This window comes from Chanodichthys erythropterus, chromosome 9 (genome assembly GCF_024489055.1).
Source record: "Chanodichthys erythropterus isolate Z2021 chromosome 9, ASM2448905v1, whole genome shotgun sequence".
NCBI lineage: Eukaryota > Metazoa > Chordata > Actinopteri > Cypriniformes > Xenocyprididae > Chanodichthys > Chanodichthys erythropterus.
In genome coordinates, this window is record NC_090229.1 from 34354574 (window position 1) to 34370925 (window position 16352).

Consider the following 16352-nt stretch of genomic DNA (forward strand, 5'->3'; position numbering starts at 1 on the left):
GGCCCCGGCCACGAATGTTGACAGACACTGCCGTTTTAACATAGAACCACCCTGAACGAGTTCACAGTGAGTTGTACACAGTCCGCCATTGTTGAACAGACAAGAATGTCTCCCAAGCGTTTTAGGTGTTCTGTAGCTGGATGGAATAATCCACATATCTCTCTCCATTTACTCCCTAAATCTGAGCCGCTGAAGACGAGGTGGATTAATTTTGTTTTTGAAGAAAATGGTCCCTCAATTCTACCGAAATTCGTTTATGTCTGCGCAAATCATTTCACACCAGACTGCTTTGTGAACGGATATCAATACAAAGGAACAATACAAAACAGAGTTTGTGCTAAAAAGCTGTTACTCAAGGATCTACAATTACAAACTGTTCGTGATCCATCTGTAATTACAGTCTCCAGAGTGATACTGGATACGGCAGTAATGAAGGTGAGAGCACTTTATTAAAGTTCATCGGAGCTTTCCAGTTTATTAAGCACCACCCGAAAGGCATAAGGTCTTTATATATAATTTACTGTTAGTTGTAACGAGTGTTTCTGTGTAATTTGCTGTGTATGTTGATGATAATGCAAGGGAGAGAGAGAGAGTTTATGGATAATATTTTAATCCGCACTGTTTTATTAAGCGCTTACAGAGATTTTCTAGAGTGAAAACGGACACTTCTTATTTTGTGTGAAAAACAATAAACATCATAAAACTCATCTGTAACGTTTTAGCCATCATTGGATGGTACAACAGGCTTGTAGTAATATATTGGATAAAAACAAGAAGACAATATAAGTTATAACCATGATTAAACTAAACTATACCTGTTCTATCTCCATGCAGCATATATTCGCAGTTTCTGACATTATTGTGCATCCTGACTGTCTCCTGACACTGGAGAATCAGCTCTTGAAGCTCCGCCCTCTTAGGCTGAGTGCAGCAGCTCATTTGCATTTAAAGGGCACACAAAGAAACGGCACATTTTTGGTCATCCACAAAAAGTGGCAATTTTAACATGCTATAAAAAATCTGTTGGGTATTTTGAGCTAAACTTCACATACATACTCTGGGGACATCAGAGACTTATTTTACGTCTTGTAAAATGGGGCATAATAGGTGCTCTTTAAAGATGCTGTATGCAATTTTTCAAATTCGTTGTTGAACACTGTTGATATTTGAAATCAACCCAAACAAACCCACTCCTCTTTTCATTGCTCCGCCTCCAAAATTCACACTCCGATCCTAACCACCCTGCTCCAAGTCGGTCTCGAACCCAGGCCCGATCACCACTGGCATGCAAGGCAAATGCACTACAAGTGACGCTAAACACCTCATTCTCTAGTAATTTAACTGCAAAACTCTCACTATCTGGCCGCTGTTACACACGCAATGCGAGTGGATGTCTGTTTATCACAGCTGAAGTGTAACAAAATGCTTCACAAACAATAAAGCAAAGATGATGAACGAACGACAAGTAAGCACAAAAAATGAACGTACAGTACACAAGAGTAAATACAAAAAAAGAGTTTGTTGTTAATTGCCAACATCACAGCAGCTTCAGACACTCAAACCCAGTGTTACTCACATGATAGGGAATCAAAGCAGCCACGTCTGTTTTCAGTCCTTCCCTCTTAGCTCTCTCCAGCGCTGGAAAGCTTTTCTAATATAAACGTGGGTCCTAAATCACTTGCCAAGTCATAAACCTTTACTCCAGTGATATTCTTTTTAGCTGTTTTGTATTGTGTCCCATCCCTCGTTCTGCAGTTTTCTTCTTATTTTCAAATCTCCCTCTTGCTCGTTTTCTCTCCTCGACCGTCACACGCCCCCTAATGCTGATTGGTTACACGTTTGTTGTTGGTATCGGCCCGACTAACTTCCAAACACTGTATTTGAAATAATACCTTTAATAAAAAAATAAAAATAAAGCTGGTTTAGCTGGTCTCCCAGCCCAGTCAAGCTGGTGTTCAGCTGATTTAGTTTAGTTTATCTCCAGTGCCCAAAACCCATCTAAAACCAGTAAACTAGACGAGCTTTAGTGGCCAGCTAAGACCAAAAAACACTTTACAGTGGGCTGAATTAAACAGTTTTCCCCCTGTTTTTGTCATGACAATTGTCTGGTGTTGTTGACGAGGTTTGCATAGTAGGCTACATGTTTATTTCAAGCATACTTTTTGTGAATAAATGCATTTGATAAACATTACCTTCCCTTCTGTATTTCCTGTTTTTCATCACAGCTGTGGGCTTTTTATTCACTTTCAGCAGCATTGCTGACTTCAATTATGACGTGGTGAAGTCTCTTGGCAAGTAATGTAAACAACAGTGGTTTCACTCCAAGTAGAGGCAAACTGTAAACTGGAGATTTACTGACAGAATCTATCACCCTTAAGAAAGACACTTAACCTAAGTTTCCTCTAGAGACACGGCCCTCTTCCTCTAGATGAAAAGCATCTGTTAAGTGACTGAGTGTGTGCTAATTTAGTGGCTGGTGTCCTCTAGTGAGTAATAAAACTGTTGTTTACCTCCATTCTTTTAATGCCGCCAACTCCTCTTCCTCCATAGTAGGACGCGTCGACTGTGGGCCACTTCTTCTTTGGAGTTCCATCCTCTTCATCATCCTTACAGAGCAAACAACAACGAGACAATGAATATGTGATACAGAGCCCAATGGTTCTCAACTGGTAGGCTTCACGGACAACAGGTAAAGAATTTTTTTTTGCTGTAAATTACTAAGGTAGCTAAATTAAGAAGATGCAAAAATCCCCATCTTTGAAAACCATGAACAAAACTACACAAGGTAAAAATAAAATACGACCCAGACAATACTAAGTAAGGGTTACAGATTTCGTACAGTGTTTCATACTAAATCTGGTTCTCAGTTCTCTCTACATGGAGAACTGATATCCACATCTTGTTGAATGAAACAAAAACACTATTGTGAAGATTTCTGTTTGTTCCAAATACATATTATTTTGGGTCTTATTCAAATGGCACAGCATTTTCCTAAATGAGGTGTGACTCACTCTTTTAAAACATGACTTTTTCATTTATTGCCTCTCAGAAAGGCACGAGCCATGCTTACGCCCTCCCTAGCTCTTCCTGATCCAGTAAAATAAGCCCAGCTTGGCTCACTGAAGTTATGACTTTATTTTTCCAGCTCTGAAGAAATTTAACCGTTTAACAATCAGACCTTTGGATTTGAACAGCCATCTTCTATCAATGCCTCCATACTTAATCAAAAAGGTTAATAGGTCCCCTCCCTTCATATTTCAGACCACCCACTTGATTCCCCATCAGGTTTTATATCCTGACAGTTTAGCATAACTTAAAGAAACCTTTGGGGAAAATTCCCCAACCCACAGCCAATGCACGTATGACATTCCTATGGTCTTACAAAAGTGACATCACAAATGAAAGATTTATAAAAAAAATATGCTATCATATTACAAGATTTTAATAAGACCAGACTGAACTAATTCATTTTAGCACAGCAGAGCCAATACAGTTAAACAACAGCCTACAAAGATCTGGATAGTTTTACAGAGCTCAAAGTCTCTCCCAAAGTTTCTGTTAAATAGCTGAAACTTTCTGGCCTTCAGAAAGAGTTTAAAGTCAAAATAACATTGTTACAAAATAACATCAAAATTTACGCTCTTAAAACACATTTTTCATGTTTGGATTTGGACATTGAGATCTTAGGGATTATTTCATAATCATAGATTAAGCTTAATCCAAGATAAGATAAGATAAGAGTTAAATAAGACAATCACCATGAACCATGCAGTGCAACCTGGTAAACACTTTTAGCTTCCAAAGTATAATTCAGCAAAACTATAAAAGTCATTATCACAAAATAAACTCCTTTAGGGTGATACAACACCCCTCCACACCCCTCTTACGTCATTATCTGGTCTGGGTTTATTTAAGCGATAATGACCGGCTGGCTATACGTTATCCCACTTATTATCAGCTTACTTAGAGACAATTTGCAGCCACATTTTCCCAGTAATAATTTATTAATAGTAATCTGAAATCTGTTAAAGTTACTTGTCTTTCTCTTTTTTAAGTTATCTCTTTTCCAGCTGTTTGTCTCTATGTCAGAATTACCGTAATTACGAGATTCTGACTTGTAAAAAGCATTCATGTCCTTATAAAATAGCATGAACACTCAACCTGGTCCTGGTTCTGTGGCCTTATAATCTTACAGCCATCTACCAAGGTTTTATGCTGACCATATATAGTATAATAAAATTGAAAAATATATATTAAAGTATAATAAAGTTTGAGTCACCGTAACCATTCTAAGGTCCAGGTTGCCATGGAAAATATCCAGATTAGGAGTCAATGAACAAAATCACTTGACTGCTCAGTTCTGTAATTGACCAATCAGAATCAAGTATTCCAGGATGCCATGATAAAGTGCTAATATATAGTACAACAGCATTAGGATTTCATAGTTTGTATCACACCACTTGCCTGTGTTCGTTGTATTTCCAAATTTATTTAAAAATAAATAATAGGCAACAGTTCTGAAAATTAATAAAAAACTGAAAAACTAGAATAAAAGAGTTGGAAAAGTCATCAGTCCCCTGATGTAATACTTCATATAGCCACCTTTTGGTTTAATTACAGTCATTAATCTTAATATGTCTGTACTAGCTTTGCACACCTAGATTTTTCCTTGCAGAATTGATCAAGTTCAGTCAAACTGGACTGCTCTCTTCAAGTTCATCCACAGATTTTCTATCAGATTTTCTTTCAGGGCTCTGACTTGGCTACTCAAGGACATTCTCCTTCCTTAAACCATTGCGTTGTTCCTATGGTGGTATGTTTAGGTTCATTGTCGTGTTGGAAGGTGAATGACCGGCCTATTTTTAGCTGTCTAGCAGAGGGACGCAGGTTTTCCTCGAGAATTTGAATGGATTTGGCAGCATCCATTTTCCCTTCAGTCCTGACCAATTGCCCAGTCCCTGCTGAAGAGAAACACTCCCACAATATAATGCAGCCACCACCATGCTTCACAGTCGGTATGGTATGTTTTGGGTGGTGTGCTGTTCACTTTTCGCCAAATATAGCGCTTGGTGTTCAGTCCAAAAAGGTTAATTTTGATCTCATCAGACCATGGCACTTTTTGCCAGATGGCATCAGAGTCTTCCAGGTGTGTTTTTGCAGCCTTCTCCTAACCTTTCTACAACTTTATACTGGAGACGTTTTGAAAACACTTTCCCGACCATGGTGAATTCTTTGCAGTACCATGCACTACTAACAGTGGAATCTGAAGTAATCAAAACCACTACAATTGATGTCAGGTGGGGCAATTAGCCTGGTGTTTGATCTGAAAGTTGATTGGTTGCACCTTAGCAAGTTTATAATGGTATACTCTAAGGGGCTGATCACTTTACCAAACCAGGTATTTCACTAATTAATTTTTAATAATCCTCCAGAATGTTTTAAAATGTTTTAAGGGTTATAATGTGTACATACACATAACTGTAAAAAATAAACAAATTTACACAGTAAAATACCGTTTTCCATGAAAACAGTAATATACCATAAAAACAATGCATTCTGAGTAATATTATTTGTAGTTTTTGAGAAAGCAGCCTATAGTCCTCTTTTCTTAAAACAACAAATATTACCCAGAATGCATTGTTTTATGGTATATTACTGTTTCAATGGAAAACTGTATTTTACTGTGTAAATTTGTTTTTTTTTTTAAGTTATTTTTTCGAGTGTATAGCTCAAAAAAGTTAGACATTTTATTTTATTTTCTAGGGTGTAATGTGACAAAAGGTAAAGATTTTCACAGGGTATAATGACTTTCTATAGGCACTGTATGGCCAGATCATAGCCATGCTGATATTCAGTAAGACAACACAAATGCAAGTGTGATGCTGCTTAATCAGAATGTGACATGTGGCAATTACAATAAATCAAAAATTCTTACCGAACTATCTTCCACTATTGGTGGTGGTGGTGGTTCATGGATAATCTGCAGAGAGAGAGAGAGAGAGAGAGAAGAGAAGAGAAGAGAGGATGAAAAGATAAACAATATCACATGAGCCCACTCGTGCTGGCAGACCACGTGCTCTCCAAAGAAAAGAAAAAAAAAAACTGTTTTTTACTTCCACTGACATGTCAAAGGACCCAAGTAATGTTTTCAATGTGTGCCAGAAAATCAGGTTACACAAAAACACATGGCTAAGGAATTGCACCCCTCCCTCCCCTACTCTTTTTCAGTGTGTTTACAAGCAAGTTTAAATGACCTAAAAATCTGGAGGCCAGATCTTAATGCTAAGAGGCAGATCTCAACATTAAGTTTTTTCTTTCAGAACATTAAAACTGATTATTTACTGATTTACCAGAAGTGACTTGTACAACAACATTTTAACAATAAAGTACATTACAGTAATTAACAAAAATACTATCAGGAATACAAAGTCAACCATAATAATCCATTAATTATGCATGATTCAGTTGACCAATACTGCCATGTGGAAAAAAAAAAAAGTTGTTTTCCAGCCCAGATTAATGTTCCTCTTGGTACGGGTCAATGATCATAATAATAATAATAATAATAAGTTTTATAATATAATTATAATAATTTTGTAATTTTTAGTCTTATTAATATTATATTGAATATAATATTATAATTAAACAATGTACTGATATATTGATTTCTTTACTCATAAATGAGATAAACACAGTTCTTCACTAATCTATCCTCCTTAGACCTCAAGAAACAGCTGTTTGTAAATTCTGATTAAATAGCTGGTTGCATTATGACATTTCTTTTTATCCTTTTGAAAACACAAAAAAGATTGACCACTTATAGCTTTGGTTACAGTATATGATGTGACATGTATATATAATTTAAAAGACACAAATAAAGATAATTTAAAGGTTAAGGATTTTATTAAAAATACTGTGGAATTCCAGGTCAGGCACCGATTATAGTAACCAAAAGAAGATCTTTGGAAAACTAATACTAATAGTGCTAAAGAGTGTCAAAAAGATATAATATTCATCCACATGCAAAACAATTGTGAAAGGACACATGTTGTTATTGTTTTGAAACTCATCTGGAATTCTGGGAATCATGTGAAAAACATTTCAAAGATAGAGACATCCAGAGTTTAGTAATAATTCCAGTGCTTTTGCTGTCTCTCTGGACTGAAGGAAAAATTATTTGATTAACTGAGTGTTTTTATAAACAATCCTGTGGTCACTTGCTGTGATGTTGTCAAGTCAAGATGATTTTATTTAGGAGTGAGAGCATTTGAACAAAAACACACTGCAAAAAAAGAAGAAAAAAAAGGAGAAAAAAAGATTTTATGTTTTGTTAAATTCTAATCAAAATACATTTATTTGAGAATGAAAATTACTTAGCTATTAATTCTTATTTTCAAAGAAAATATATCAAATTTAAATGTTTATGCTTAAAACAAGAAAAAATATCTGTCTGTGGGGTAAGAAATATAATTCCCTTTAAGTTTAAGTTTATTTTTCTAACTGGGTTTGTTTCTGTTTTAGTCCACTATGGCAACGACAGCCTGTATGTGTTTTTCCTAAAGGGAGCTTGCAGGAGTTCATGGAAGGGGTCCTATTTCACTGCGGGTCCCCCTTTATCATCAGTGAGATGGAGGAGAATCACCACACTACAGCCAATGCAGCACATTTTGTGCCACTCGCCACCACCGTCCCGACGGACAAAATGCCAGATCACACCACAGACGCAGAGCCAGAGCCTACGCCACATGTCGCCCCGGAGCCCGAGCCTAACATGTCTGACCATGTGCGTGAGCCGACAACATCATCTGTCATTGAGGGAACACTGGAGGAGCATGAGGGGAGCCCTGTCCCGTCAGCTGAGGCGAGTGTGGATGAGCTGAACTCTGAGCCCCTGATTGTGTTTGAGGATATGGAGAATAATAGCACCGAGCCTGTTTCATCACCCAGTACCGAGTTATTGAGGTCTGTGTTCCTGCCCTGCCTCCCACTCCCACCTCCTCTGCCTGTTCCGTGTTAGCCAAGACAGCCATTTCTGAAATGTTTGCCTGTTCTGCGTCAACCAAGAGGGTCATTCCTAAGGTTTCTGTCTGTCCTGTATCGATCAGGAAATCCATTTGTGAAACCCTTCAGCCCTGCCTGCACTAGTCTCACATAGCCAGACCTTCAGACTGACGGCAGAAGGTCTGGACTCTATCGCAGCTTTCATTGGCCAAGGACCGCCCAAGAGGACGTTTGACAGACATGTAACGCAACCAATCACAGTTAATTTTTTTTCGCGTCAGCTTTAGGGGCTTTAAATCTAATAAATTATACATTCAAGAACGCTGAATAGAGCCGTAAACTTCACATAATTTTGAAAATCCAGTGTTTAGTTTATCTTGGTAAGCGCTCACTGTCACAGTTGTAAACACTATGGCGATCTTCTTCTACGAGGATGTTTGGCAGCATTTGTTTCCAGGCAGACCGTTAAAGAATGCGACACACACATCTCCCGGACAGCCTGTAGAATTCAACCAACCAAATGCGACTTTGAAGTGTTTCCAGATAAGTGTGCCATATGCATCAAACGTTCAGCCAACGGTCAGTGGGCATGACGTCTGAGGTTGAGACTATGCCTGCACTGCCTCTCATCAGCCCTTTGTCTGCTCCTAGGATACCTGCTCGGTGTTTCATGGACCATCCTCGGGTTGATAGTTTATCAGCTTTTAGACTCTCATCAGCTTTGGACTGTCGACCTGTTTGTTCAGCCTAGAATCTTTGTGCCCAACACTCCACCTCGGGTCTCTTGACCATGGCTCCTCTTCCCCCCAGCTCCGCCTTGGTTAGTCGTCACTCTGCCTTCGCCATGGACACCTGGGCCTTCAGCTGTGCTTTGTCCCTACACCCCTTTGACTCCGTCAGGCTCCACCAGCTCTGCCTCAGTTCTCTGGCACCCTGGCTTAGCCTTGGCTGCTCATCCCTGTGGCTCCGCCTTGGTCCCCATGACCTACAGTGTCGCCCAGACTCTTCAGTTGATCCTGGGTCTCCATAAACACCAGCTTAGTCTCGGTCGGTAGTCCAACCTGGTTCCGTCTGGCAAGCCTCCACCATGGCTCCTCCCTCCCTTGACTCTGCTGTGGGCTTTCGTTCTGGGGTACCTGCTGGGGATTCCACCCTAACACCCCTCCCCATCTGTGCCCTGGTTCCACCCATTGTTTGCTCTGCCATGGCTCCTGTGTTTGTCCCTTGTGCCTGCCCTGTGCCCACCTCCTAAGCCCCCTTTAGTCCTCCTCTGTTTGACTTTTTGTATTGTTCATGAAGTTGTAATTACCAGTGAGAAATGTTTCTTTAAGCCCCCAGTTTTCAAGCTGGGGGAGTGTCAATTAAAGAATTAATGGTAGGAGCAAACTGCTAATGAAGTATTCATCATGAATGTCGATGGTACCATTTAGTTTTATACACATTTGTTGTTCTGCTGATGAAGATCAGCAATAAAGCTTATTTAAATACTGCTCATTTGGTTTAAGACAAGCCTGTGCAACAAATCTGCCCAAACTTTTCGTTGGCTGAGAAAGATTAAATACTGATTTTATATATATATATATATATATATATATATATATATATATATATATATATATATATGATCAAAACACATTGTTGTAATTAAAATATTCAAATTTGTAGGTAGATTTGACGTTGACATTTATGCAATTTAAGTCGACTTTTTGTTGATGACAGCATAAATAAACAAATAAGCCTGAACCTCAAGCTGAGACTCGAACATGGGTTGCCTTGTGCACAGCTATGCATATGACACAGCACTGCCCACAAGGCTATTGCTCCTACAAAACAGCTGCTATTGCTAAGAAATATATGCTAGAACTTTTCAGTTTCTAAGCTATTTTATTGATAAATCAAAGAACAGAGCTGACAATACATTTATGCGCTAATTAATGTTTCTGTGTGCACGTGATCTGCATGTGATGTGCACACTACTATCTGTATGTGTGTGCGTGCGTGTTACAATGTAGCAGTGCATTAGTTTAGAACAGCGATTAACTTATGTGTTCAATAAGCTATTTAAAACAGCTTTATTCTTTAAAGAGGAAGCATTCCAGTTTTGTTGTGTCACATTGCAAATATGGCTCTCTATCTCAATTTATAGATCTTTAGGAAATTGAGAATAAGCACTATTCTTTCGTGTTTCAAAAGGTCAAATCAATTTTATTTTCCATGGTAACACAGGATAACTTTCCCAAACAGAACCATGCCCCCTTGAAGTTCACAGAGAGATTTCAAGTGGCAGACAGTCTTTTTCCATTTTCTTTTTCAAGAAAATATTCATTTCATAAGGCATTTTGCAGAGCAGGTTTGTACTTGATCAACACACATGGTTTTTAGTCTAAAAGAACTTTTGTTAATAAACAAAGCCAGGCTATTTAAACTTAGCAATAAGCTAATGTTAATTCAGTCCATGATAGCCAACAGCTGGTCTCTATGGAAACTGATCATGGCTGAGCAGGATTTTAGCTGGTTTCGCTGATTCAACCTTCCATGAACTTCACTCCAGAGCTTTACAATCCTCTAACATGGCAATGACTCATTTCTTCTCTTTTCCTGTTGTGCCTTTCCAGACAAATTCCAGACGTGTCTAGTTCTTCTGATATTCCTCAGTTGGACCTCACTGACAGTCTGAATTATTATATGTCCATCAGAAATCAAAAAATTCAAGCAGTTGAAGCACAATGTCCTGTGGAAAATGTCTCTGTAGACTCTATGGGACAAATTATTCCCTGCTGAAAATCTACCTAGATCAGGGGTCTGATGCCTTCCTGCAGATTTTCAACACACCTGCTTGGAACTTTCTAATAAACCCAACACCTTTATTTTCTGGTTCAAGTGTGTTTAATTAGAGTTGGAGCTAAACTCGGTTCCATTGCAGGTTCTGCTGTTGATTATCTTATGTTACCAGTCAAAGCAATACTATTGACCAGTTTGAGGTATGTTTTGGGCACTTTCATGCTACTTTTGTCTGGTCAAGCTAGTCTATCTGCAACAATGACCTTCTAACCCACTTGTGCTAGTGTAACAGAGGCCAACTAGTATACAGGTAAGCTGTTTAGCGCCTTCCTAGGACCAGATACAATGGTGCTGTGACCTGGATGGGAGCAAAGCTTAAGAGGGTGACACCGTGTCTATGCAGGATGCAAATTAATTTGTCCTTCATGCCAGAAGTAACGCAAATGCTTTGAGCAAGTCAGAAATAGAATGGGGCAACGGTTTACTGTCGGGATTTGTCATGTTGCATTGCGCCCTGTCCAGTGTTGACAGCATCACTTACTATAATTGTCTTTTGTTATTTTGCGCCACTCACGTCCATTGTAAACACAGTGCGAGTGCAACAGAGGCCAGCTGGTAAGAGCTGTGCAGGTAAACTTCCCTTCCCTGGACTTAAGAGGCACAACTGACACTAGAGGCTGCACCCTTCTTAGTGCACCCAATTTTCATACCGGTTAACACTGGTTTGATTTCTGCTCAGAGTTATAGGACCAGTTAGACTAGTAGAAGAGCAGCATTACCCAGTAGTTGAGACCAGCTCATTTGAGTCAGAGTCAAAACCAAGACCAGAAGAGTGTCAAATCCGAGTCAAGACCAAGTCCACATGCTTCTAAGTCCATGACAAGACCAAGATATATAGTCTTGAACTCTGACTTGAGACTGAGTCCTGTTTTGAGTACTACAACACAGTAATTCAGTAGCACCTATACAAGTGAACTGTAATGATAACAAATACCAATCATCAGTAAGTGCACATGTGCAGTTGATTTATATGATGTTTTTTAAAGTTTGGGAGGAACACATTCAGATTTGTTTGAACACATGTTGATTATTGCCCTTCATTTCATTCACATTCACAGAAGTTTGTGGTCACAGTTTCATTGGATCTGTCGGATACGACTGACCAATATTGATTAGCCTACATCTTGGATAAGATTCGCAACTACAACACAAATATTTATGCTCAAACGCAGATAGGTTCTAAGCCTACATGTCTAATGTATAGAAAGAATAAACTCTTGATAAACACTTGATTTCACATAACAACTGCATGTATATAATATAATGCAATATAATAATAATAATAATAATAATAATAATAATAATATAATCTGCATGTAAATACATTTTACTATGGTTTATTATACATCTATCGACAAAAACGTTTTTGCAGGTTTTAATAAAATGTTATTTAATAACAGTAGTCATAATCAGCATATTTCCAGTACGTGCCTCAGGCATGCATGGTATTGTCAACTCACTCATCAGACTCCTCGGTAACCATCGGCAAACTTTGACAGCTGATTGAACCGGCTCGTTCATTTCTTTTTGAGTCCTCTGTAATCCTCGGTAAATGTTGACAGTTGGTTGAACCGGCTCATTCAGTTATTTTTGAGTCCTCGGTAATCCTCTGTAAACTTCGACAGTTGGTTGAACCGGCTCATTTGGTTCTTTTTGAGTTGGACGTGGTACTTTGGCTTGTGCGTCTTGCATCATCAGCCCGGAACTAAAGTTTGATTCAGTTCGATTAGTGAACCGGCTCGACTGGTTACTTCCTATGAACCGGTTTCAACTGGCTCAAAAGAACGATTCGTTCAAGAACCGAACATCACTAATATGTATACTTTTTGCTATATCTGATTATATGTAAGGGTGAACTCATGAATCAAGGTATGTTAAGCACAAATGACACCAGCAGTGGCTAGCACATGGATTGGGTGCACGTGGACTCTCTTCTGGTCTCAGTCTGGTCTGAATAAGAAAAAAATCTAAAAGTAGTCAACCTCACTAATTGACACTGATTGGTGATTGGTCTAGCCACATAATCAACCATCTTGACCCACCCCTAATTCAAACTATTCTTTTTTTTTTCTCTAATCATCTCTAAATTCTTGTTGAAACTTTCTTTGTGTAAAAAAGATTCCACACATCTGCACCTCTGCTGGAAATGTAATGAGGAAAGTCACTTTTGACATTTGACCTTGAGAGTTCAAAGGTGGCATAAGATCCAAGGGTTGTCGGGCCAATCTGTTCATAAATCCCAGGTGGCCTTGACCCTGTGTGGGTCTAATATACTCAGTCAGGGCTTGACAAGTAATTACAGGACAAATAGGGCATGAAAACTAACTTAACACAACCTGCACAGAATGCCTGGACACCACTGGAATTTAGGGTTAGCAACAGAAAGGTTCATTACATTATCAAAACAAACAAACCTGGAAAGTCATGGCAACAATCAAAGGTAATTTGGAATAAAGGTGTATTTTGTCCACAACCCTACCCTTTAAAGCAACCATCTCTTAACTCTGCCCATGCGTCCCTAGGCCTAGGATGTGTAAAATGTCTCTTTGGGTAATTGTGTTTTGCTAAAGTCATCTCTCTGTATTTGAATAATTATTGGAAATAGAGGAATCCAACAAGCTTGTCAGATATGAATCTTAAACAAACACATGAATCTTATATATGTTTCAGGAGGGTGCAGTTTTAGCCCATGTAAGCAAATCATCCGGACATACAGAGATGTTCCAAGCATATGGTGGTTTTCTGTAATTGGATAACTTTCTGAGTAATTCATCTTTGTAACAGATATTCATTTCTGAAGGTTGAGTACTCTCCACATTTAATGAAATTAACAAATCTTCAATTAAATCTTCTCAAATTGTTATCAGTTCATTCTTAGTCACCTCATAACATGGCTGCAGTCCATTCTGTATACTTATGTGCAAAATAATGAGATTTTAAATCTTTTGTATATTGTTTTCTAACCAATAAATAGGCCTACACAGAATCTGCACATTTTTCCGACACTGATTGAGTGGGGCGAAATCTGTGAATATCTAAGAAATGGCTATAAATATGGTAAAGTGTGTTGGACACAACTGAGAGTACTAAACTCTTAGGGGCTGTTCACACAGAAACCAAAAACATTTGCATTCCAATATGCTACTTTTCATTGTTTTTCTATGTAAAAGTGTTAGATGGATGCGTACATTCACATATTGCATCTTTTGCAGCTTGCGCATGACACAGCTTCCTAAAAAAACTTTTTTTTCATTCCACTGTCCTACGTCTCACATTTTTAAATGCAAAAATGCATTCTATGTGAACTGCTAGCTGATTATTGTTAATTATTACATTAATGTGAGATTATTCCTGTAAATAACGAACATGGCATTTTGGTTCTCCGTGTTTTTTTTATTTCCAGATGTTTGATTCATTGTAGGTTCTCTGTAATGTTATACTCCTTCAAATTTCCCCTGCAATCTCCAGCACATGTACATTCATCTATTTAAGTTTTCATGAGTTTTCTGTGTAAGATTTGTGTATGAGTCCTAATATGTAGCAGCACTTCTACTTGAGTAAACTAGCACATAAATTGAGCTGTTCCATGCAGAGGACTCACCACAGTGCAGCAGAGAGGCCAGAACCACCATAGGAGAGCCAGAATCAGCAGTAGCATCACTATCAGTAGTGCTATGGCCAGGATTGTACCATCAGACTGCAGGGAGGAACAGACGAACACCACTCTGAGTAGGCCCATTTTTTGTTATCACATCAGATCCAAATGACATGCAGAAAATCATTAGGAAAATAAAATGAAATAAAAAGATGATGTCAGTCTTCCAATCTCCAGTTCAAACAATGGTTCCATGTAAGGGTGCTAGCTGTGAAAATAACAGATGATGCATAACGACAGGGATGGGTAATAAACGATGGAATGAACTAAGTTACAAGTGATCTCACTGGGAGATCTTATAACCCATTGACTTGTGGGAGGCTTTTGGATTTGGCCGGTGGGAAACATATTGTGCTCTTCTAAAGAGCTTTGACTGGCACAACTTTACAGGCATCAGACATTCCAGCAATCAATTTAATAAATAGTTCATTTTTTATCATTTGTTTGCACAAAAGTTCCCAGCCCACAGTCTGTAGTTGGATCTTGTTATTTTCCTTTAACGCATTTTTTACTGAGTAATTTGGCTGCATTTTTAAAAGCTAAAATGCTGCTGCAATGACCGTTTGTTAGATAATCCATTCAAGTAATAATGCTGCTTCAAGCATTGTGATTGCCAGTGGTGGAGTAACTAAAATGACTTCTTCCAACGTGTAGCAGTACAGTTTGATTAGATTCACTTTTTAATGTCACATTGTCATTTTATGTAAAATACACTTTCCTAAACTATTTATATAATCTGAAAGTTATATTTTAAAAGATATTGTATCTTTCAAACAGCTTTGATGTAGTAAGCTGCTTTTTTACACGTGGCAAGCTACAGTTTAAAGATACAAAACCAATCAAAAGTTTGGGGTCAGATTTTTGTCTTTAAGAAATTGCTACTTTTATTCAGCAAGGGAGCATTAAATGATCAAAAATGATAGTGAAGACATCCATAATGGTACATAACTTTCACACCTGCACACTTCAAAACTTCACTTTCCAGACTTCTTTTAGCAGCATAATCATTTTCAAATAATAATAGTAAGAAATGTTTCTTGAACAGCAAATCAGCATATTAGAATGATTTCTGGGGCCAGTTGTTCAAAAGTAATCTGATCGGATTTCAGCCATCAAATTGGATCAAATCTTGTTCAAAAGGAAAAAAGGATTCTGAAATCAGATTAGATCACAAAATCCAATCTTGGCTTTGATCTGATTAAAATCATCAGCTTGTGCTGTTCAAAACTTTTTAGTAAGATTGGGCCAGTTGTTCAAAACTAATCTGACCGGATTTCGGCCATTGGATTGGATCAAATCTTGAAAATGGGTTGTTCAAAAGGAAAAAGGGATTCTGAAATCAGATTAAATCACGGAATCCAATCCTAGTTTTAATCTGGATCAAACATTCAGTTTGTGTTGTTCAAAACTTGTCAGTCGGATTTGGATAACTTTGATCCAAAAAAACAGGATTATCCTAAGATCCCAACAGTGGGTAGGATTTCAAGGTGGATTCCAGGTGGAAAATGTAGTAAAACTTTAAAACTGGTCAAAAAATACATCATTTATATCATGTAATATACATACACATTTTTTTTTATTATTATTTTGCTCTTGATTATTTTAACTGTTAAATAAATTAGAAGTAGACATTAACCTACATATTTAGCCTTTCGGTAACCTACTGTAAAGTAAAAAAAAAAGATTTTGGTGCCATAAAACAATCCCCAAACAGCTGTATTTGATTCAAAACCCATATTCTCTCTATCATCATGTCCCTTTAGGGGCTCCATAGAGCACTGGTAATCCAGATTTGGTAATCTGGAAAAGTGTGTTTCTGGATCATGGTGATCCAATCCAATTTTTCTTTGAAAAA

The 16352-nt window shown here is 38.0% G+C and overlaps 1 protein-coding gene across 1 annotated transcript in view; it reads right to left on the reverse strand.

Annotated features, from left to right (window-relative positions):
* antxr1a (ANTXR cell adhesion molecule 1a) overlaps positions 1 to 16352 on the reverse strand; it is an 82047-nt gene that overhangs the window by 35944 nt on the left and 29751 nt on the right. The window contains exons 13-15 of the mRNA XM_067394053.1: positions 14444 to 14539; positions 5936 to 5980; positions 2511 to 2606 (exon numbers count right to left, since the gene is read on the reverse strand). Of these exons, the coding sequence (XP_067250154.1) occupies positions 2511 to 2606; positions 5936 to 5980; positions 14444 to 14539 (237 nt within the window). The remainder of the gene's footprint in view (positions 1 to 2510; positions 2607 to 5935; positions 5981 to 14443; positions 14540 to 16352) is intronic.